Source organism: Astatotilapia calliptera, chromosome 4, assembly GCF_964374335.1.
Source record: "Astatotilapia calliptera chromosome 4, fAstCal68.1, whole genome shotgun sequence".
Lineage (NCBI taxonomy): Eukaryota > Metazoa > Chordata > Actinopteri > Cichliformes > Cichlidae > Astatotilapia > Astatotilapia calliptera.
Genome location: NC_137425.1, coordinates 32,186,205 through 32,209,437, shown reverse-complemented (window position 1 = coordinate 32,209,437; position 23,233 = coordinate 32,186,205). Strand labels below are relative to the sequence as shown.

Genomic DNA, 23,233 nt, shown 5'->3' with positions numbered 1-23,233 from the left:
CCCACAGGCACAGGTTCAGACTGCGGGGCCCTATTTAAGGAAGCCGGTTTAGAAAACTCAGAGTGAAAAACGATACTCAGGGTTGAGTAACCCCGAACTGTCCAACTCGGAATATTCGGTTTCAGAAAGGCTGATAACAATTAGTTCAATCAACGCGGAGTTGCTTTAACCCCAAGTTAAGCGCGCGCACGAGGATACATAAAGCCCTGATTAGTGGAGCACAGATTAAGCGAGTCACCATGGAGACGGAGGGAAAGAAGGCGCGGTCAATGTATTTTACAGCGCTTGAGGCCGAAATTCTGATGGCAGTATAGGGCTTTGGAGCGTGATGTCACGGGGGTGGGCGATAACATGCAAATTTTGCGGAAAAAAAGTAACACAGCCTCAGCTGCAAAAGAAAGGGAGCATGCATGGCAAAACATAGCCGACAGAGTCAATGCATGAGTGTTAATTTAAACATTGATCTAGGGATTTCCACCCATTTAACACGTTATTTTATTATATTTTATTTTATTTTTTATTTCATAAATTTTATTTTGTGATGTGATGTGAGCGCAGGTGCAACCCAACAGGCCCCAAACGTTCCTGGCAGCAAGTAAAAATGAAATATAAAAATATAGTCCAAACAGGTAAGGTGTAATTGTATTATGAGCCATAGTGCTTGGTCTGTTTGTCCGATGTAAATCAATTGCAGTTAGAGGCTACATTAATTTCCTTTCTGTAAGCACTTATTGAAATTATCTGAGCACATTACAAGTACATATTTGCTTACTCTGTATGCTCAAATGTGACCCGTTATAGCCAACAGAAAAAAAAGCGGAGGCCTGAAAAACAGGTGGGGGTCCTCCACCACCACCACTCACAGAGGCTGAGCAGTTGGCTTCCACATTTGTGATAATGTTGGCAGCATCACATATGATCTTCACAGTGCAGAGAACACAAATTAGCATCCATTACTATAATGAAATAATTTGTTAGTTTGAAATGCTACAGGGAACTATGTACCTGCACATTACAGTTTTTTACAGACGCTAGGACACATTTCTCAATACTTAGGTCACTTTTGCAAAACTCTTCACACAATCCTCCTAACTGACCGTCAGCTTGGCAAAGCAGTTCATTTCACATTCAAAATGCACTACAACTACCAAAACACTTTATTCAGGTCTCAAATAAACTCATTCTTCCAGAACACTAGCAAAGGTTGACAGCCGACAAACACACTTTGTCACCCACAAAACAATGACCTAAAAAACACTAACAACATGTAGCATTACACAGTGTTTTCTTGTGTAAAACAAGGACACATCTCTGTTTATAATTTCAATATATGTTACTGGAATGAATCAGACATCATGCAGAATTCGTTAATATTTGTTTATGTATTTTTTTATTTTTTTGCACTAAGTAATCCCAAAATACAAGAATTTGTATACACACCATCCACTGATACACATACAATAGTAATGCTAATCTACTCGGTCTTCTCCATTTGGCCACAGGTTCTCATCCACATCACATCTCATGTCATCTAGGGCAATACACCTAGGAAAGAATCTTCTGACTGCCAGAATTGAAGGAGTTGAAAAATTGAAGGAGTAACACCTGTGTAGATGTTCATCTACAATGAGAATAAGCTGTGGCTGGTTAAACTGCATTTTTAGATTTAAAATATGTTTCAATAAAATATTGTTGTTGAATTTTGCTGTCTTTTCAAGTTTTGCATTGTGTTATTGTTTTGGCCATAAGTTTAACAGTTTTGAAAACAGTATGTAAGCACATGCAAAATGTCCTGTCCGTACAAAGATTTTTGGCAGTTGTTGTGTCTGAGTGAGAAAATAATTCATGAAATTTGAGAGATGTAGTCATTGAATGCATTTTGTGCCAAAACAATGATAACTGATCCTCAGTTTAGCCCACATAGACTTCTGTTGTGCTCACTGTGTGAGGAGTTTTGCAAACGTGACCTAAGTATTGAAAAATGTGTCCTAGCGTCTGTAAAAAACTGTAATGCTGTGGAAAGACTTCCTGTTCACATAGTCTCCTTCATTTACTGAAGGAGCAATGATTGGAATGTGAGTGCCATCTGTACAGCCAATCACGCCTGGGAACCGTGAAAATAAATGTAAAATTTAAGTAGTAGTTCAAGTATCACCACATCATGAATTAAGTTTTGTTCATCCTGATACCTGCAATTTTGTGGAATCCCTCTTTGATAAATCTTGTGGGTCTATGACCGGGGAACACCACAAACCAGTACAGGAGACGTTTCAGTGCAACTGTAACATTCCTGACTGCCCGACAGACGGTAGCCTTGGAAACGTGCTCAGCGTCACCAATATTATACAGAAAGCTCCCGTTTGCAAAAAACCGAAGTGCAATACAAATAATATGTACAGAACTGAGAGGATGTCCGCGATGTGTCACATGAGCAATATTAGGCCTGAGGATGTTATTCAAATAAATTATAGATTGTGCTGAAAAACGGTAACGTTCACACAGGAAATCATCAGGAAATGATAAAATGTCCAAACGCGCTCTAATCACTCTCTCCCGGCGGAGAGCTCTGCGGAGAATTTGGGCTTCAACATCTACTGGCTCTTCAAGGAAGGGACACGCCATGTCTGACACTTCCTACAGTCAGGTTTCTGACAAAGAGGCGGAGAAAGTCAGGGTTAGTTGAAGTAAACCTGCTAGGGGGCAGGTTAGCTTCACGGAGTGTGTTGTCATAGTAACTCGCTCAGAATTAATCTAAACTCGCTTTGTGAAACCGAAAACCCAGAGTTTTCATTAACTCAGGGTATACTTACTCAGAGTTTGCTCTAAACCGGCTTCCTGAAATAGGGCCCAGGTCCTCTGGGACAGGTGTAAGTTGGGGTTGCTTGGCTGCTCTGAAGGCTAGGCTGGCCATTGTTGCTTAGCTGCTCCTACTCTAGGGACCAGGACTGATGCTCTAGAGAGAATCTGCAAGAGCGAGCACAAGAGAGGGAGAGTGAAAGAGAACATTATGTTCAGATGGTCAAACTGTCGTATCTTTTCTGAAATATTCCACTTTTTCTGGTGGTTGAGCGTCATCGACTTTACAGTCTTTTCTGATTGCTTAAGCACATTTTTTGTAACTATTGCCTATTTTTGCAAAACTCTTCACACAAATAAGAAAACCTGTCACCCAGTTAGCAAAACATTGTAGTTCTCTTGCAAAAGCGAACACAGCTAGATTAACTCTTCACACCTTCGTAAAAATGGTGTTTTCGTATCAAACAGTACACACAAGCCATCATCTACTAAGCACACAATGCGCCAACTGCACACTGATGGTATGAATACAAAACACATCTGGCTTTTGCTTTCTCTGTGCACAAGGTAGGCTATGTCAGATTGAGCTCATACTTTTGTCATAGGTCCATAAACATAGACGGATCCAAACTTCAAGTACTGGTGTTTATTCACACACATCAAAACAAACACAAGTGTTTATTTCCAAGTGAAAACAAAATAGTAATTTCACTGAGGAAAAAAAGAAATCAGTCTACATCATGTCGTCTCTCTGGGTCCGGTCACAAAGTTTTGTCTACATCACATGCGATGTCCTCTAGTCCAAGCACTGGGGAAATATCTTCTGGAATTTTACATCTATGGTATTGGTGTGTTCCTCATTGGCATACGGCAGTGCTACAAATCTTACGGTTTTTTTCAATCGCTAACAAGCGCCTACCCATACTTCAGATACTTTTTCTAAACTCTTAACACAGACTCACACCTACAAAACACAATTGGCCAAATGGATCATTTTCTTCTCAAAAATACATTTTGTTAAATACACTCAACAAAAATATAAACGCAACACCTTTGTTACTGCTCCCATTCCCCATGGGATGGACGTAGAGACCTAAAATTCATTCCAGATACACAATATAACCATCCCTCCCAAACAGTGGTCACAAATCAGTCCAAATGTGTGGTAGTGGGCACATCTGCTATATTGAGATAATCCATCCCACCTCACAGGTGTGCCACATCAGGATGCTGATCTGACATCATGAGTAGTGCACAGGTGTACCTCAGACTGCCCACAACAAAAGGCTGGGGAGAGGGAGGTCTGGGCCTCTTTGCTTAGGCTGCTGCCCCCGCGACCCGGCCCCGGACAAAGCGGATGAAGATGGATGGATGGATGGATATACTAACTCTTCATTTCAGAATAGAACACATCTTTCTCTGCACACACTAACTGTACAAAAACACTATAAATCTGACTCAAAATAAAATTAGTCTGTCAAAGAATAACACTTGTTTTCACTTCACGAGGTACATGCAGTCAATCAAAGTACACCAGGTTTCAAAATACTGGCTATTATTGACATTACAAAAACTGCATAGACTTTTATGTTTCAGTTTTACAGGTATTTGCATGCGAAACATGCAATCCACCATTCTGACACCAGAAATGTCTTGGTTGGTAACTGTATGTCCACATGTACAGTAATGTTCACATTCAAAAGCATTCCAGTAAAAAGCAAACAAGTTTTTGTTTCTTTACTGTTTACTACAGGAGGTACAGTAGAAACACAGTATGATAGGACAGAGAAAGTTTTACAGTATTGCTTACAGTGAACAAAATATCCATGAAACACACAAGAGCATTCTGAACAAAAAAACAACAGCAAAAAGCCAAGATCAAAAGGGGGGGAGGGGGAGGGGGGCTAAAAAAAGGCAAAAAATTGGCATCTAATCTCTGCGATCTTCAGGGTTAGGCCACATGTTTTCATCAACATCACATCTGATGTTATCCAAGTCGATGCACCTGGGATAAAACCGCCTGGTATGTCGGATCCACCCTTGGCAATCGTCAACTGTGATGTCCCTGGAGCCAGCATCCATGGCTTCAAGGAGGGACATCTGGTCATGTAGCTGATGGTCATAAACCTTCCACCTCCATGCAGAAAAGAACTCCTCTATGGGGTTGAGGAAAGGTGAATAGGGTGGAAGGAAGAGACTCACCAGTCTTGGGTGGACTTCAAACCATGTTGTTATTGCTTGCGAGTGATGGAAAGCCACATTGTCCCAGGTAATTACAAAGGTCCTCATGTTTTCACCCTCCTGACCCTGCTCTGGAACCAGGCGCTGGTGGAGATCATTGAGAAAGGCAAGCAAGCGCTCTGTATTATAGGGTCCAACCTGACATCTGTGAAGGAGTAATCCTGCATTTGCAATTGCTGCACACATGGTAATGTTTGCCCCTCTCTGTCCTGGCACATCAACTGTGGCCCTTTTTCCAATTACATTTCGTCCACGTCTACGCCTTTTGGCCAGATTGAATCCTGCCTCATCGATGTATATGAATTCATGAGGGGCCTGGTTGGCCTCCAATTCCATAACTCTCTGAAACAAAGTTTATGTAAGTCATGTTATTACTGTATACCATACTGTACTGTAATCTAGTATTGTGTAGGTTACCTACTTGCAAAGTGCAAAGCTTATAGAACTGGACATTGGATTGAATATACACTATACCTGGACATATTGTCATCGTAGCTCCTTGACCCTCTCACTGTTCCTCTCAAAGGGAACAGTGTACACAGCAAAAACTGTAGTGTTGAATCAACTCCCACAGAGTTGATTTTAACATTTTTTCAGGGTTTATATAGCTCCACACTCTACAGAGTTGAATTAACATTTTCAAAATAGTTAATTATTTAACACTTTGTCAGAGTTCCTTCTTTAACTCTTAAAACCGGGTTAAATTAACACTGAGCAAATTATTATTAACACCATGTCTGAGTTAATTTTTAACTCTTAAAACCGGGTTAAATTAACACTGAGCAAATTATTATTAACACCATGTCTGAGTTAATTTTTAACTCTTAAAACCGGGTTAAATTAACACTGAGCAAATTATTATTAACACCATGTCTGAGTTAATTTTTAACTCTTAAAACCGGGTTAAATTAACACTGAGCAAATTATTATTAACACCATGTCTGAGTTAATTTTTAACTCTTAAAACCGGGTTAAATTAACACTGAGCAAATTATTATTAACACCATGTCTGAGTTAATTTTTAACTCACCAAACTGGGTTAATTTAACACTACACAGATTGAAAAATAACACTACTTTAACTCTTTAATATTTTATTAAGGTAGTTTTAATCCCTAAAAGAACTATTTATGTAATAGATTAACATAACTTTTTAACGACAACAAGTACAATCATGAGAATAATTTCAAGAAAACTGTACATTGTCCAAAAACATTTATTATCATGCTTCTTTTTCCCAGAAAGTGAATCAAAACATAATAAATGAAGATATAATGTACAAACTTTCATCTGCAGCACTGTATGAGTTTTGAATATCAAATGGTCTGTGACATTTGAGTTCAGTTATTTTTATGACACACCGTTCTTCAGTTTGTAGTACTTTGAATGCATGGTGATGTTCATCAAAGTTTTCAGTAAAGAGTTTGTGTGTCAACAAAAAAATGTCATTTTCAACCATAAGTGTATCAATTATTTGACAAAAGACTGGCATGTCTTCCTCCATTGTACTGCAAACAACGAGTCCAGCTTTGTACTCTACACCATCAATTTTAACCCAACTTGTTGAGAAAACATCTTTTGATAATAGCATTTCACTATTGACCACACTTTCACCTCTTAAAGAAAATGATTTAATTGGCCCAAACTCCTTCTGTTTAAGAGAAAAGGTTTCCCAGTGATAAGCAATGGCCATCTGATGCCGTTTAGCAAGCGATTTGGTGAGGTTTTTGAAATTTTTGAAATAATCTTTGAACAACTTGTGCTTAGCTTCAAACCTCATACTCCACATATACAGTAAAGGGCCAATTTTTCGAATACAGGATGGGTAATGAATCATAAAATGATGCTTAGGAATCAAGTTTCTGTGTGGATACGTGTGCTTAAATAGTTTGTGGTGGTCAATAATCAAATTCTTCAAATATATAGTCATTCCCAGAGTGAGACAAGGTGAAAAAACAATGTTCATTATTTGAAGTAACAACAATAACAAATTCCAGTGTCTGTTCCCTGCAGGAATAATGTCACCAAACAAAAGTGGGATGTTTTTCACAAGACAGAATGTCTGGATAGAGTTCAAACCAATGCTATTGCCAGCACTGTCCAATATGATTTTAGTGGGCCGGTTTTTTCTTTCTAAAAATCCATAGTCAAAACCATAAATCCTAGAAAGCAAGTTCTGTTCTGATATGAAGTGTTGCGTAAGATACTCAAAAAGCAATTTGACCTCATACTGAGCCACACCTTCAAGAAGGTCATGCATTATATCAAATGAGTAGTTATTGCAAATATGGTAATACTGCAATGAATTGAGTGCAGAATTTCTTTTCAACCCATACAGTGACTTCAATTTAGGATCTTCCCGAAGAGACTGGCAATGTATGTCAAACAAATCTTTCCCACGAAGAATAATTTTAGGATCATCCTCACTGTACACCATTTGACAATCATTCTTCTCAATCAAACAAAGGCGACAGAAATGACGGCTACTGAACGACTCATTAAAACCAAGAATTGAGTGCATCCCTAGGTTATCTCCAGTGATCTGTGATATTGTGCCATATACCTGCTCATCAGAAAATGGAAGACTTAGCCCTTGGCTTTCCAGTTTTTTGACATCATTTATCAGTGGTTCCAGTATAACATCAAAACCATACTTTTGCAGATCTGGTGTGTGGAAAAGTGACACTAAATGAATGTTCATCAAAATGGAATTAAATTTTGGGGGCAAGTTTCTTATAACAAAATAAATACAGCCAATTTTGTGAATTCCGCGTTTAGAGCCAAGAGGATTGGCTGTTTCAAAGTCATCATAGTATAGCTGAATTTGTAATGCATGCCTTTTGGCTGAAAACAAAGGGTGAGTTTTAAAGTAACTTCCATCACAAAAGTCATGATAAGCATCAGGCTCTGAGCTACACTCTCTCTGCAGGAAAACACAAATCTCTGGATTTCTAAACATGAACTTCAAAGACTCCAAAATAGGTACATATATAAAAGTATCCTTCACAGGTACTTGATCATAAGTACCAAACTTCTGATTTCGCCTGATGTCATACCTCACTCCAAGTGTTATTTCTCTAGGTTCTACAACTCCCCATTTTAGATTGAAGTATTTATTTCGTTTCCATTCTGTGTTCAGATTGGTGAAAGGGTTTTCAAAATTTTCAAAACATTCATTTATTAAAGATATGCTGGAGTCCTTTGTGGGTAACGCAGAAAGAATGGCCTGCTTTGCTTCTGAGCGAAGCTCACTTGTTAATTCCTCCAAATCGCCTACAAGTGAGGATACTAAACTGTTAGAAAGGCCACTACCCTGCAGTTTGGCCACAATGGATGCACAGATTTCTTTGGATGAATCCCTTGTAAGTACTGAATCAATGCTCACTGGAACACTGGAAGAACTAGACTCTGGAAGAACACTGGGAGAACTGTGAGGAAGATAAGAGGAATTAAACTGGTCCTCCAAAGCAGGTGAAACTGTGTCATTAGAAAAAGAAGCAATGGCTGAAGTTCGATCATTGTGGTCAACATTGCTGTGAAAACTGAGGTGCTTCCTAAAGCCTGCATAAGTTTGGAACTGAAGCCTGCAGCCTGGCTGCCAACAACATAACTTAAACTTAGGTCCAGGATAATAACCATGTTCACCTCTTAAATGTGAAATCAGCTGCTGACTGCTGAGATAAGCTCTCTTACACAAAAAACATGTCAGCATTTTAATGATTTTTACTTAGGTTGTGAGAAGAATTTCCTGGTTAAGGATTTTGGCTCTCAAGTCACGCACTCTTGGGGACTCCTTCATTTTCCCCATATCAATATTGTATACTGTTGTCTGCAGAAATGTGTAGAAATTCACAAGTGCAGCATCATAAGACACATTGAACACAAAATGAGCTTTAAAAAGCTCATCAAATGCCCCAAGGGAGCGGCTGGCCTGGCAGGGGATGAGACGCTTGTCTATGGCAACATAGAAGCTGTCGACCTTCCTCTTCTGGCGCCCAACAGCCAGGAGGTATGGCTGCTGACTCTGCTGATTCTGGAGATGCTCTTCCAAACTGCAGCAAGACTGGAGTTGAGACAAAGATACTGAGCATTAGACACAGGAGCAAGTCAGAGATAATAGCATCACAGAAATGAGTATGTAAACCTCCTTTGTAAGCTCAACTGTAATTTGTTTCATTCACCTCTTAACCAGTGACATGACAACTTATGACAAAAACTATAAATATTAAATTACCTTATGAAAGACTACAAGTCTCTCAACAGCATCAGAGGCGCTGATTTTTTGATACTTTGGTCCTCCTGGGGGTGGCGGAAGTAGATGTAACAGTAACAACAGGGAGGCCATGTCTTGGTCAAAGGCTGCGGCCAAAGAGTCACAAGAATCAATTGACAGCAAATCTTTCAAATGCAATTTTTAAGGAGAACTAGAAACACTTCCTAAGAAAGTTGAAATGTGCTGTCATAAACATTAAACTAACAGCTAAAGAAAACTGATGAAGCAAAGCTAACAGGTGAATGAATTGGTATTTATTAATAGAATCCTGATGCTATTGAACTTTAACTGCTTATAGCAAATCATATTTAACAAACTCACTTGCTGCCTCATCAAGATCACTTCCTGGTGGACTCTCTGCTGACTGCACCAATTGACGCAACTCTACTGTTGAGGTGAGCTGCTTGGCCTCTTTGATGATTTGATACCTAAAGATTGGATCCCATTTCTGAAGCAGCCTGGTAGATATCTCATCATCAAACAGGAGAGTGAAGTCTTGATTCACCTTTAAGAAAGAAAATCTACTACTGCCACATTCATCTTGAAATTTAAAGTGATATTAAAAATTCCACTGAATATTCTCACCAATCCTCTTGTATCCAAGAATCTTGGGAAGATAGACAGGATATCAAGACTTTTGTCAGGATCACTGATGACCTTCTGACGATGCTGAAAGGTCTCTCTCATCTTCTGGAAAATCAAGGAAGTGTCGGATGTATGTTTCAGCAAAGAGATGGCCTCCTGGCAAGCATCTCCATCAAGCTGCATGTCGACATTAATGGGCCTTTGGTAATTTGGGCCCCCTGAAGAAAAACACACAAACATAAAAGCATAGGTGCTGATCAGATAGGTAAATGAAAACAAAATAGTATCTAATGTAAATGAGCACATTATCTAGTTTGTGGACACTTAATTTCTTACCTCCTTGAGTAAAGCCAGTGGAGCTACTTGGTGGTGCAGATCCTCTTCTAGTCTTTCTCTGTATCGTTTTCAAACGCCAAGAAATGTATCCAGTGCTGCTTGCAGCATCATAGAAGTGTTCCTAAAATGTAAATACATTCAAAAATAATGTGTTGTCAATCTGAAAATTTTTAGAACTTAAATGTGAACGCACACAAATCCCAATGATGCACAGCATGAAAATTATGTAAACAAAGTGCAATAGTAGTGACTATACATAGCCTTTCTTGGAGTATGGGTCTTTCAGGGATGGGAACAATGTCACTACCCCTAGCGTGTACTGTTCTCTAACAGCTTTGGTGGGGAGGTGCCTGAAAAACGATTTTAAATTAACATGCTTAAGTAATGGCAAAATAGTAACTTGTATTTAAAAAAAAATAAAATGCACAAATAGAACACACATACCCATGGCAATCAATCATGTGAGCCACTATTATATTGACCATTTTTCTTCTGGTAGCATCTGTTAGAGTTTGTGTTGTGTGATATTCCTGGAGAACCTCTTCACCACCTGAATTGGTTCCAAGTACACCTTCAATTAACTTGAGAAAAAAAAAAGATGCAAAAAGTGAGGAATAGCTTTTCTACATATTAAGAATAATGAAGTAGAAAAAATACTATGAGAACTGAGTTTTGTCACAACCTTTTTAGCAGATGCTGCATCAACAGTACCCTCAACTCTTGTTTTCTTCCTGGGACCCTCATCTAGAAGTATAGTTGATGTACTTGCATTTGAGCTGAAGCTTGAGTCAGAACAATCAGATGCAGAAGACAAGGAGTAATCAGAAAATTCTAAAAGGAAAAAACAACATTATTCTGTAAGGTGTAGAAAAACAAATCTGGCTGCAGATTTTTAACTAACAAGGCAACATCACACTGCAGACCTGACTCATTTAAATTAACTGATCTCAATGTTCAAACAGCTGATTGGTCAAATTGTGTGCTCCTGATTATTTGGAACAACCAGCAGCCACACAGCCCTTCCCCATGTCTGGTGTTGAGCTTGCCCCTTTAAATTTCTCACCATCACTTGAGAAAACTGTTAGGACCACAGTGCCTTGGCTGATAAGATCACTGAAAATCACTTCATCAACTTCTGTCCCTGTTGCATCTTTGTACACTACTTTTGCATCAGGTGGCAGGCAAAATCTCTCGATGACTGGAAAAGATAAGATATATCTGAGTGCACCTTTTAAGTAAACTGTTCTTGCCTCACATTCACTAAAGTGATACACCACTGTATGATTCAAGAGACTTGGCGAAACGCCCTACAAAAAATTCTGTCCCCCCAACTAAAATTAGGTAAGATATAAACAAACCTTTTTCATGAAACTGCATAAACTCAAAACGCCCATCAACCTCTTCCAACTTCACATACTTCTGCTGTTGGCAGTATCGAACCTGGACCAGCATTTTACTGGGATAAAATAATAACAAAGATGGCATAGTATTTGACATTTAGAGCAATTCAAGCACAAATGATTAAAACACTGACATATACCGTACATGGTGATTAATACTGACCATGCGTTTGAATTTCACTGCAATAACATTTAATGTTATCAAATAAACCTGTGTCTGTCCATGCAGGAGTCCAATTGATACATAACACAATACAAAATACACGTTAATCTATGGTGTAGTTTACACCAGACACGGAGTGCTACGAAGCGATTGTTTCGGTATCTGGTCTATTTTTTGCGTGGGCCACGCATGTTCCGCAGGAAGTTACACCAAGACACACAAGACAATCCAGGCAATTTTGAAGATAAAAGCTATTCTCCAAAATAAAATACTGCGATTGACAAATGCGATCAGATTTGTGTATGAAAAGAGACAATAGAGATGAAAATGAACACATAGCAAAGGAGGGGACAGCCTAACTGACTATGTTTGGGGCGGGTGTCTCAAAGGGAGAAGAGAGTGAGACAGAGAGAGAGACAGATTAGAGACAAGTCAGCGATGAACGATGTCAAAGTAAAAGCAGGAGTGACTAAAACAAGCTCTCTTCAATTATTTTGGGATGTTATTTACTTATCAATTGTGAAAAAATTACTCTGAATAAACAGAGAAGCAAAAACGCTCATGAACTGGCGTGGAGAAAGACGTGTCTGTGTGAACAGGGGAAAAGCTGAACGTGGCGCGGCGCTTCCACGTGCAGTGTCTACCGTCACTTACGAGTAAAAAGACTGCAACATTAACATTAGCATTGGAGGCTAAATAGAATTTTCGACACATCTCCTCCTCTATTAAAGCTCGTTTTCAGCAACCGAACACCAAGAAACATCAAGAAAACCTCACTGCGCCGATAGAATACTGTGAATTTTATATAAGTTTGAATAACTTACCGTTTGTGTAAAATACTCCAAGCAGCACGGCAGGCATCCACCACGGTGTAACCAGCAGAAGCACATGGAAAATCGGCCCGGCAGAGCAAACTATTACAGTTTTTTACAGTCGCTAACAAGCGCCTACCCATACTTCAGATACCTTTTCTAAACTCTTAACACAGACCCACACCTACAAAACACAATTGGCCAAATGGATAATATCCTTCCCAAAAATACACTTTGTTAAATATATACTAACTCCTCATTTCAAAATTAGAACACATCTTTCTCTGCACACACTAACTGTACAAAAACACTATAAATCTGACTCAAAATGAAATTAGTCTGTCAAAGAATAACACTTGTTTTCACTTCACAAGGTACATGCAGTCAATCAAAGTACACCAGGTTTCAAAATACTGGCTATCATTGACATTACAAAAACTGCATAGACATTTATGTTTCAGTTTCACAGGTATTTGCATGCGAAACATGCAATCCACCATATTGACACCAGAAATGTCTTGGTTGGTAACTGTATGTCCACATGTACAGTAATGTTCACATTCAAAAGCATTCCAGTAAAAAGCAAACAAGTTTTTGTTTCTTTACTGTTTACTACAGGAGGTACAGTAGAAACACGGTATGATAGGACAGAGAAAGTTTTACAGTATTGCTTACAGTGAACAAAATATCCATGAAACACACAAGAGCATTCTGAACAAAAAAACAACAGCAAAAAGCCAAGATAAAAAGGGGGGGAGGGGGAGGGGGGCTAAAAAAAGGCAAAAAATTGGCATCTAATCTCTGCGATCTTCAGGGTTAGGCCACATGTTTTCATCAACATCACATCTGATGTTATCCAAGTCGATGCACCTGGGATAAAACCGCCTGGTATGTCGGATCCACCGACATATCATTGCAGAAGCAGAGGTTTTTATACTGTATCTAAGGTTTGGGATATTGTTTTTGCTATTGTGGGATGTTGTGTGTTAACATTCGTAGATACTACAAAAACAGTTCATGATTTTGCTGGGAGGTATAGCTTGTCTGTTAAGAAAATGTAAGCATTGTGGAAATGTGTTCACTGACTGCATATTGGGTGAACACGACATGAAATGTGTGACTGGTATGGCCACAACAGACCGATGCTGTGCTAATTGTGTTTAGAGTTTTGCAAATGTGACAACTGTTTGGACAAACGCTTGTTAGCGACTGTAAAAAACTGTAATTGATCCACGGGTTTACCTGGGCAGAAGCCCAGGGGCCTACCAAGTTAAATAACTCTCTTCAGAGTTCATTTGCTTGGACTTGAATAACACTGTTTAATAACTCCAACACTGAACACTATTTGAATCAGAATGTGTTAATATGACACTTTGAGAGTGGAAATCAACTCTAACATCTTTAACCCTGAAATTTTAACACTCCAGTTTTTGCTGTGTAGAGCTGCTTCATCCGCACTCTGTGTTTGGACAATGTCCGCGTAATGGTTGTGAGGCTGATTCTATCGATATTGTCAAATATCTCATGGTCCGCCACAATTCTAGTTTGAATTTCACGCAGTTTTATTGCATTATTTGCAGTAACCATTTCTACAATGGCAAGCTCCTGATCATTACTGAGGAGCTTTCCTCTTCCCCCAGAGGGTGGAAGACGTTGCATTCTTTAGAAAGACAAAAAATTCAACATATGCATTACTGTATGACCATATTGACATGTCAAGTGAGAATAGAAACAATCCATGTAAAATGCAATACTTACCTGTTGGTTTGTTGAAAGATGCGTATAATGGAGGCAACCGTTGACCGCCTCAAATTGGGCTGCACTCTTTCACCAGCCTCTCTTAGTGAAAGACCATGGTTGATTACATGGTCAATGATAGTGGCACGAATTTCATCACTGACTACTGTTCTTGCAGCCCTTGGAATGCCACCACCATGCATTCTTACACCTCTACCTTGCCCTCTCCTTGGGCCTGCTCTTCTCCCTGGGCCCCTTGCTCTTACTCTTCCTCGACCAGACAATACAGTGTTTGTCTTTTTTTTGTTTCCAAAAACATCACTCCTCAAGGTCCTGCCTTATAAACCCCACTGAGTCTAAGCCAGAATGGAAGAAGCTGTGGTTGGCCCAATTTACCCAACATAAATCAGCTGTGTGTCAATTATTCAATTGTTTGTTTATTATCAGCTGAGATATATTTTTGATATTGATATTGTTTTTGTACTGATATCATTGCAGAAGCAGAGGTTTTTATACTGTATCTACGGTTTGGAATATTGTTTTTGCTATTGTGGGATGTTGTGTGTTAACATTCGTAGATACTACAAAAACAGTCCATAATTTTGTTGGGAGGTATAGCTTGTCTGTTAAGAAAATGTAAGCATTGTGGAAATGTGTTCACTGACTGCATATTGGGTGAACACGACATGAAATGTGTGAATGGTATGGCCACAACAGACTGATGCTGTGCTAATTGTGTTTAGTTTTGCAAATGTGACAACTGTTTGGACAAATGCTTGTTAGCGACTGAAAAAACTGTAGTGCAAAGTGACGGTACTAACCGACTCTCATTTCAAAATGTCCTTATGATGCTTGCTACAGTGTAGCGGCTCAAATTAGGCTGGACCCGTTGGCCAGCTTCCCTCAGGCTCACTCCATGGATGATTACATGGTCCACTATTGTAGCTCTGATGTCATCAGCAATTTTATTTCTTACTCTTCTTACCCTTCCTCTCCCCCCTCCTCGTCCTCCTCTTGCTCCTCCTTGTCCTTGTCGTCCTCTTCATCCTACTTCTTCACCTCCACGTCCTCTTCCTCGGCCTTCTCTACTTCTCACCCTTCTTGCTCCCTCCATTGTACTCCGCACACACAGCTTACCTGTATTATAGTGCTTAGGCTGATTGCAAAGTGAACTAATTATCTAAAAAAGTTTTCACATGTGGCAGTGTGCCAGACAGTTGGCAAAATAGTGTAAATAATGGCCTTAAATGTGTATAGTTTTGCTAGGAGTGCATTGATCATTTGGTATTTGAGTGTAAAGCAGTGAGTTGTGTTTACAGTTCTGCAAAAAGAGTGCTGTGCAGTGGATTGTAGCTACAGGTTTACAACGTGTGTATTACAAAATGGCAAACTGAGTGCAAAGCAGTGTTTGTGCTTTTAGTTTTGCAAACTCAGTGAGTGGTTTTGCTATAAGTATTAATAGTTTTAGAAATTGTGCTATAAGAATCACAGTTAGGGTTTAAGCATTCAGAAAAAACTGTAAATTGGGAGCCAGCCCTCTCCGTCAACTTTCCCTTAGTGGTTTAGTGTAATTTACCACTTGCTCTCCCTTGCGTGTGCAGCAGATGACATTTTTCGCAATTACATTTTTTGTTGTCCGTATTATATATTGCACATAACTTTTCAGAAATATCTTTTTCTCCTTATGATAACAGAAAGAAAACTGTAAACCTCTTCCTATGTACATAATCCATACTTGTAGCAAACTGCAGGATAGCTTTACTACAACAAGGTCCCTGAGCAATAAAGGAGACTAAATGTTAAATGGACTTGTTGTTATATGTCTTTCTACTGTCACGGCACTGGGTTGTGTGGCCCAGTGTTTGAGTTCTAATGCATTTTTTTGTATTCACATGTTGTAGTTTAACGCATCTAGTTGATTTCTAGTTTGCAGTTTAGTCCTTTGTTTCTTAGTCCCTTTTGTCATCTCTCCCTGGTCCATGCGTCTACCTGTCATGTTTCATGTCTGTGTGGCTCTTGTTGTCAAGTTCGTGCCATGTCTATGTCTCTGTGTTTCCTGTTTTATTTTGGAAGAGTGTGGTGTTCTTTGTTCATTGTAGTTAGTGTTACTCTTCCCTGTATTGTCATTATGTTTCATTCTAGTCAGCTGTGTTCTCATGTGTCTCCACTTCCCCTGATCACCTCATGTTTGTGTTTAAGTCCTCAGTCTTCCTTCGCCTGTTCAACTTCCACCACGTTATGCCAGGTTTCAGGACTCTGTGCTGGTCATGTAGAGTAATTAATTATATTTACTAGTTACTTCTTGAAAAAAGTAACTGAGTTACAATGTTCTAAAAGTAATTAATTACTGGAAAAGTAACTATTGCGTTACTTAAAAAAAAAAGTTTAACCCTCTGGGGTCAAGGGTATAATTGGCCATTTTTAACTACTTTTGATTTTCCCTCCACATTTCACCTTTAAAAACTATTTACTTTGCCTTGTTTGGCATCATCCTTTTCAGCACAACCTCACGTGTCTGAATTTACACTTACGTTTTCATTTTGACATACTGTATTAACACAGTTGATCTAAAATCAGACAAAAAACATACAATCAGAGTAGAAAATGTTATATTTTTACTGTAACAACCACAAACATGTTTAATGATCATATTTCATAACTTCCATCCATCCTCATCCGCTTTGTCCGAGGCCGGGTCGCGGGGGCAGCAGCCTAAGCAAAGAGGCCCAGACCTCCCTCTCCCCAGCCACCTCCTCCAGCTTATCCGGGGGAATACCAAGGCGTTCCCAGGCCAGCTGAGAGATATAATCTCTCCAGCGTGTCCTGGGTCTGCCCCGGGGCCTCCTCCCGGTGGGACGTGCCTGGAACACCTCACCCAGGAGGCGCCCAGGAGGCATCCTTGTCAGATGCCCGAACCACCTCAGCTGGCTCCTTTCGATGTGGAGCAGCAGCTGCTCTACTTTGAGCCCCTCCCGGATGGCCGAACTTCTCACCCTATCTCTAAGGGAGAGGCCAGCCACCCTTCGGAGGAAGCTCATTTCTGCCGCTTGTATCCGCGATCTCGTTCTTTCAGTCACTACCCACAGCTCGTGGTCATAGGTGAGGGTAGGGACGTAGACCGACCGGTAAATTGAGAGCTTCGCTTTTACACTCAGCTCCCTCTTCACCACGACGGACCGGTGCAGCGTCCGCATTACTGCAGCTGCAGCCCCAATCCGTCTGTCGATCTCCGGCTCCCTTCTACCATCACTCGCGAACAAGACCCCGAGATACTTGAACTCCTCCACTTGGGGCAGGAACTCATCCCCGACCCGGAGTGGGCACTCCACCATTAATTATTATCTAAAACGTTTATGCATTAAATGAAAATCTGAATATATGAATGAAAATCACATTTGATATTTGTAATTTGCTTTTATATGTTATTATTATGAGTCGTAGTTATATGCAGTGGCTTAGGAACATCAAGCGCTATCTACACATTGGACATGTTTAAGTGACAAAACAGAACAAGACACTTTTTATGCAGTAGTCACAAAGGTGTTTGGAATAGGTGTTCTGTCCACTATAAAGGAGAACATCACAGCCTGATACCTGCAGGTCTGACAGCAGCAGCTGTATCACTCCTGCAGTCGCCTCATTGTTCTGACACAACACAAAGCTATCCACAACACACTAACTACACAAGACAACACATTAACTACACACTCCAAACACGCTAAACGTCACAAATCTCTCACATCTCAAAACTCGCTCTCTCTCCTTTTCTGCTCTCTCTCTCTCTCTCTCTCTCTCTCTCTCTCTCTCTCTCTCTCTCTCTCTCTCGCCATCACTCCTAAAACGTTGTTTTAGGTGACAAATGTTTTTGTTTTGTTTTTTTGCTCATAAGCAGAGAGGTCTCGCTGCGCTGTCCTTAGACAGTAAACGTGGCGAAACTATTGAGGAAAAAACGCCGCGTATATATTGTTTATCATGACTCTGGTTTTACGTGGCCTATCAACACAGTTTATAAACTGGTATATATCACCTTGTTGCTTTGTCTTTAAGTGGTCATGTGATTGGCTTACCATGACTCCTTTATTCTTCCCCAGTCAAACTCCAGGTGTTGTGCTAGACAGTGATCGTGATCACCGTCCGCGGGAGCGCGCAGCTGCTTAAAGCTGTAGCGTCCAGATTACTCACGTAGTCAGCTACTTCCGTGCAACTGATATAAGCTGCGGTAAGCTGAACACAGCTTCAACCGTCTGTTTGTTGAAAAATAGTAACGGACCGCATTTTCTTGTTAGTAACTGTAACGGCGTTGTAACGATAGGAATAGTAATTAGTTACATTACTCGTTACTGAAAAAAGTAACGCCGTTATGGTTATGGGTTGTGTCCTTCTCCCATATACTTTTCCAGTATTGCTTTGTCTCCAGCTTTGGTGGGGCTGTTCTTATATTGTTGCCCTGCCACTGAAAGTATACCTTAGATCAGGGGTCCCGGACCAGGGGCCACTTGCAGCCCACGTCACCCCTACTTGCAGCCTTTATATTAACATGTAGAAATATAATGCAATTTGGCCCTTAAGGTTACTTTTTTGTTAGGGAGGATTTCTTTGTTGTTGTATAGTGTGATGTTAAAATAGGTTCTTTAAAAAAAACAAAAAAATATTTAATATGAAGGCAATATGAACAATTTTGCCATTTCTCCGCAACAGTTGCCCATAGTGGACCTCATCACAGCCACAGAATCTGCCATACGGATTAATGAATTAACACAGACAGAAGCAGAGCAAATCAGGATGAGAGTCTCGGCCACCCTCTCCAGTGCCAAAGTCCCTCCGTCTAACCTCACATTAGAGAAGGCCGTCGCTTCCCTGAGCAAAGACCACAACATCACTATTTTACCAGCTGATAAGGGAAGGTGCACTGTGGTCCTAAACACAACAGATTACCATACAAAGATCACTACTCTCCTCAGTGACAACAATACCTACGAAGCCTTAAAGCGAGACCCCACAAGCAGCTACAAAAAGTAAGTTATAGCTTTCCTTCAAGACCTTGAAAGGGACAATATCAGAAAGAAAACGCAGCGTCAAAGGTGTGCGCATTTTTTGACGTCACACTGTGCGCCAGGTTATTGTTTCGGTGAAATGAATTTCTACAATGGCAGACTGACACAAAATACCATTACTGTTAATTTTCACACCGGGACACAGAGGAGGACAAGGTAAGAGAGGCAAGAACAGCCAGAGAGGAGGGCTGAGTCAAGCAGCACAGAGCTGAAAAGCTAAACCACAGAAATTGCCAGTCCCAGCCCCAAGGAAGAAGCTTCATGGCACCTCACCACTGTGGCTAACTGCTGCAATAACCCTTTCTTATCCGCTATCTCCGTCCAAGGTCCTAGTGGCTATAAACGCTGAACCCCGCTAACTGGGAGCAGCAAGAACATTGAGAAAGGAGTGCTGGAGCTGTGGGTAGCTGGGACTTGGCCACTTCCATTTCACCAGAGTGCATGTGCGTTATAATAGTTCTAGTGGATTATTCAACACAATATCAACACAAGTAGTGCAGCACAGGTTCTGTTTCAGGTCATTTCCCGAGTCAGCACCCTGAAAGACATACTGACTGACTCAGACACATAAACCATGTCTTACACTGAACAGCTGCTCTGCATTTTTCAATTAAATGTTAACCTATTACTGAACTTTATTACCAGTAACTCATTAAAAGAGCTCTATGTGGGCTTTGAGAGCACGACCAGTGAAGCGGAGATTGGATTGTTAAACTGCAGAACATTAAAGCAGAGTTTTTCTGTAAGTCTCGTTCGGCAATTTTATCCAGTAATGGCATGAATAATTAAATGCTCTATATAAAAAAGGGAGATTACTGAATTCCATTAATAGATTACATTTTTACTCAAGTTTTGAACTAATAAAAACTTGAACTAATAAAAAAAATGAGAATTCGTCTTGTGATCTTTTCAGAGCTGTGGGTGCATGATAGCGCCTAACAGCTCCCCATTCTCGGGAATGCAAAATAAAGATCATTTTTTGAGTTAGACCACTTTGAGCCCAGTTTTTCCTCGCGGCCGAAAGAATGCAAAGAACCGAATTCAATAGTATATATTCGTATATATTGTTAGTAAATGTTAGTAAAAGTGTTAAATAAAAGGGCTGAAATGAGGTCATTTGCATTCTTTAAACTAATATTTTTGTTTTCCATTGTATCAGCAATAAATCACCACTGTATAACCATCTGCCTAATGTTGTTTAGGTCCCAAAATAGCTTAGTTCTTTTGACACGATAGCTTTTTAGGCATCCTGCGGTGTCTAGTTCTACAGTTGGTTCTGTGGACTGCGGAGTTTGACATTTATAGACTGGCCTTTTTCCAGCGCATTGCACAAATGTTTGATCAGCTCAGGAACAGATTAGGAGTTTGGAGATGTCATCAATGCCTTTGATTTTTTTGTTGCTCATTGTGGTCCTGAGCAGTTTGTCTATAAAAAGTTTATTTGGAGCTTGTGTCAAAGCCAGATCACAAGTTTTCCATGAAAACTGTATTGTAATAGTCGCCCTGACTATTACAATAGTCAGGGACGGACTCAGGAGCAGACTGAGGAATACAGTTCTTTTTTAAACAACACCGGGTGAACTACATACAGGTGGTGGTGGTGGTGTGTGTGTGTGTGTGTGTGGTGGGGGTGGGAATGTGGGGGTGTTAGGGGTCGACAGCTCCTTGCTTGGAATTCCTTCCTTTCACACACACTCCACTTCAAGCTGCCAACACTCACGCTCAGGGGCTTAGCCATCCTAAATCCAAAGTTAACATTAATTCCCGAGTAAGCACCAGGAGAAACACACGTTTGCAGAGCCGGGCGTTCACCAACACGAGTTACTCAATACTCCAGCGACGAGTAGTTCTCCTGCATTATGAATCAGCCAGCAGCGACTACACTGAACAAACATACATTTTTAATCCTCTGCTCTCTGTAGAGAGAAGGTGAGAGACGGCAACATTTATAGATATAGCTGTAATTTCTAAATAGTTAACAAGTAAAGTAACAAATAGTTCCTTTTCTTAAACCCTTTGAATTAAAGCTGAAAGTCCACACATCAATCATATCTCTATCTTAACCTGACTAACACAGATTAATGACTAGAATATGTGTCCTAAAGTATAGACAGTGGATGCTAAAACATATTTAATATCAATATGATTATTGATTGGGTTGCTTAGTTGCACTTCAGCATGTGACAGTAATTAAATTATTACACTTTAGCTGTGGCTCATTGTCAAAGTAGCCGTTCATCTTACCTGAATCTTTAAATCTCTCCCCTCCTAATTATGCCCCTCCATCTATTTTCTTACCACATTAATTTCATCTACTTCATCTTCCTCACTTCTCCACAGCTGGTGCTAGTGGCAGCAGCCTCATGTGACTGCGAGGCCTAGTTACAAGCTGTTATTAGTTGTTGCTGGTACTACTGGTGCCACTAATAGCTGATGTTGTCACAGCTACGAAGCGTGTGTGTTTAAGGAAAGGACCCAATACGCACAAATGGTTGAAAAACAAATTAAGGCTAACAAAAGGCGAGCCATTATTACGGCTGGTAAGAAGAATACAAAAACAAAGCAAACAGGGGCGAAAACTAAAACTAGAACCTAAACTGGGGAAACGAAACTGTGATAACCATGACAACAGACATGGACATGATTCTGAACAGGAACGTGTGACAAACTATGATGAGGAAGAAACATAAACGTAAATCACGAAATACATGGAACATGACGTGGCGTGGTGGGAGGAAACACAGACGGCCAGACAAAGACTGAAAGAACACACAGACTAAATACACACAGGAGAAGAGGAAACACATGGGGAAACAGCTTAGTGAGGAACATAATGATGCCACAGGAGAAAAGTGAGACTAAACACAATCAACATAGAACACGTGACAATATGGAACACACAGACAAGAAATGCATGACAACTAACACAGAGGACGTGGGTCAAACATAACCTAGACTACAACTTGAGGCAATCTAACAATAATCAAAGAACTTAACATTATCTCAAAATATAACACAAGAAATCAAAAACGTAAACTGAAAACGCTGCACCTGTTGTTTCAATTCATTTAAGTTTAATTCGGTCTTAGAATTAGAATAGAATTATTCTATTCTCCATAGGGCACTATGGGCACTACACTATAAAATGAGTATAGAAACAGAGATACTGATAGATAAATATTAAGATAAATAGATAACAGATATAAATACAAATATCAATATAAATATACAAGTAGCTGTGAAAATATATGTCGTGGAGTACGAAAGTGACAGGGTGCATTGAGATGTGATTAGTTCTGTTCCGCATGTGTGGATCTGACCCAAGTGGATGAATTAAAGAGTCTGATAGCAGCAGAAGGAACAACTTCCTCTAACATTTTCTCAGACAGCGACAGTGAAGGAACCTGTTGCCAAAACTGCTCTTCAGATTGTCCAGTGTGCTATGGAGCGGGTGGCAATCATTGTCAATGATTGCCAGAAGTCTTGCCAGCATTCTGTCCCTGATCACCTCCTCCAGGGTGGCAATGAGTGTGTTCAGTCTGTTTGCTTCCTTGCCTGCCATGCCTGCACCTCAGCATGACACAGCAAAGAAGGTGGTGCTTGCAACAACACACTGATAAAATGTTGTAAATTCTGACCGTTAGTTCTTGCCATAGATCAGCGGTCCCCAACCCCCGGGCCTCGGACCGGTACCGGGCCGCGACAGTAGAGGCTCAGGTGTGAAATGTATAGTTTTCAGGGTTTTTACCGGTTTTCAGCGTTATTTTGTTATCATTTTTATCGTTAACTCGGTTTTCCTGGGACTTTTCACGTGTGTTATGAATAAATCTTCTTTTT

The 23,233-nt window shown here is 40.1% G+C and overlaps 2 protein-coding genes across 4 annotated transcripts in view; one reads left to right on the top strand and one right to left on the bottom strand.

The window, feature by feature from the left end:
- Window positions 1-6,236: 6,236 nt before the first annotated feature.
- Window positions 6,237-13,751, bottom strand: LOC113019945 (uncharacterized). Of its 2 annotated transcripts, XM_026163612.2 has the most exons (11): window positions 12,618-13,751; window positions 11,589-11,686; window positions 11,294-11,428; window positions 10,913-11,061; window positions 10,675-10,811; window positions 10,487-10,580; window positions 10,231-10,351; window positions 9,895-10,112; window positions 9,631-9,814; window positions 9,271-9,395; window positions 6,237-9,099 (listed from the first exon to the last, which is right to left on the bottom strand). In XM_026163612.2, the coding sequence occupies exons 1-11, from the start codon at window positions 12,746-12,748 to the stop codon at window positions 8,764-8,766; spliced, it is 1,728 nt and encodes a 575-aa protein (XP_026019397.2). In that variant the 5' UTR covers window positions 12,749-13,751; the 3' UTR covers window positions 6,237-8,763. The 2 variants fall into 2 exon arrangements, with proteins under 2 accessions (XP_026019397.2, XP_080156625.1); XM_080300499.1 differs by lacking the exon at window positions 11,294-11,428 and having other exon boundaries at window positions 12,618-13,746.
- Window positions 13,752-19,223: 5,472 nt separating this feature from the next.
- Window positions 19,224-23,233, top strand: part of LOC113021402 (beta-1,4 N-acetylgalactosaminyltransferase 2-like) — a 30,038-nt gene continuing 26,028 nt past the window's right edge. For both annotated transcript variants that reach the window (XM_080300497.1, XM_080300493.1), the window contains exon 1: window positions 19,224-19,357. The gene's annotated coding sequence lies outside the window, so the exon portion shown is untranslated. The remainder of the gene's footprint in view (window positions 19,358-23,233) is intronic.

What these genes read in the sequence shown, in the direction of transcription:
- LOC113019945 (XM_026163612.2), bottom strand. Translation starts at nt 12,748, where the DNA reads ATGGGTAGGCGCTTGTTAGCGACTGTAAAAAACTGTAATAGTTTGCTC. An exon ending in CACTGGCTTTACTCAAGGAG is followed by an intron (nt 10,113 to 10,230) that starts GTAAGAAATTAA and finishes GTTTTTCTTCAG; the next exon opens with GGGGCCCAAATTACCAAAGG. An exon ending in TGATCTTGATGAGGCAGCAA is followed by an intron (nt 9,396 to 9,630) that starts GTGAGTTTGTTA and finishes CTTTGGCCGCAG; the next exon opens with CCTTTGACCAAGACATGGCC.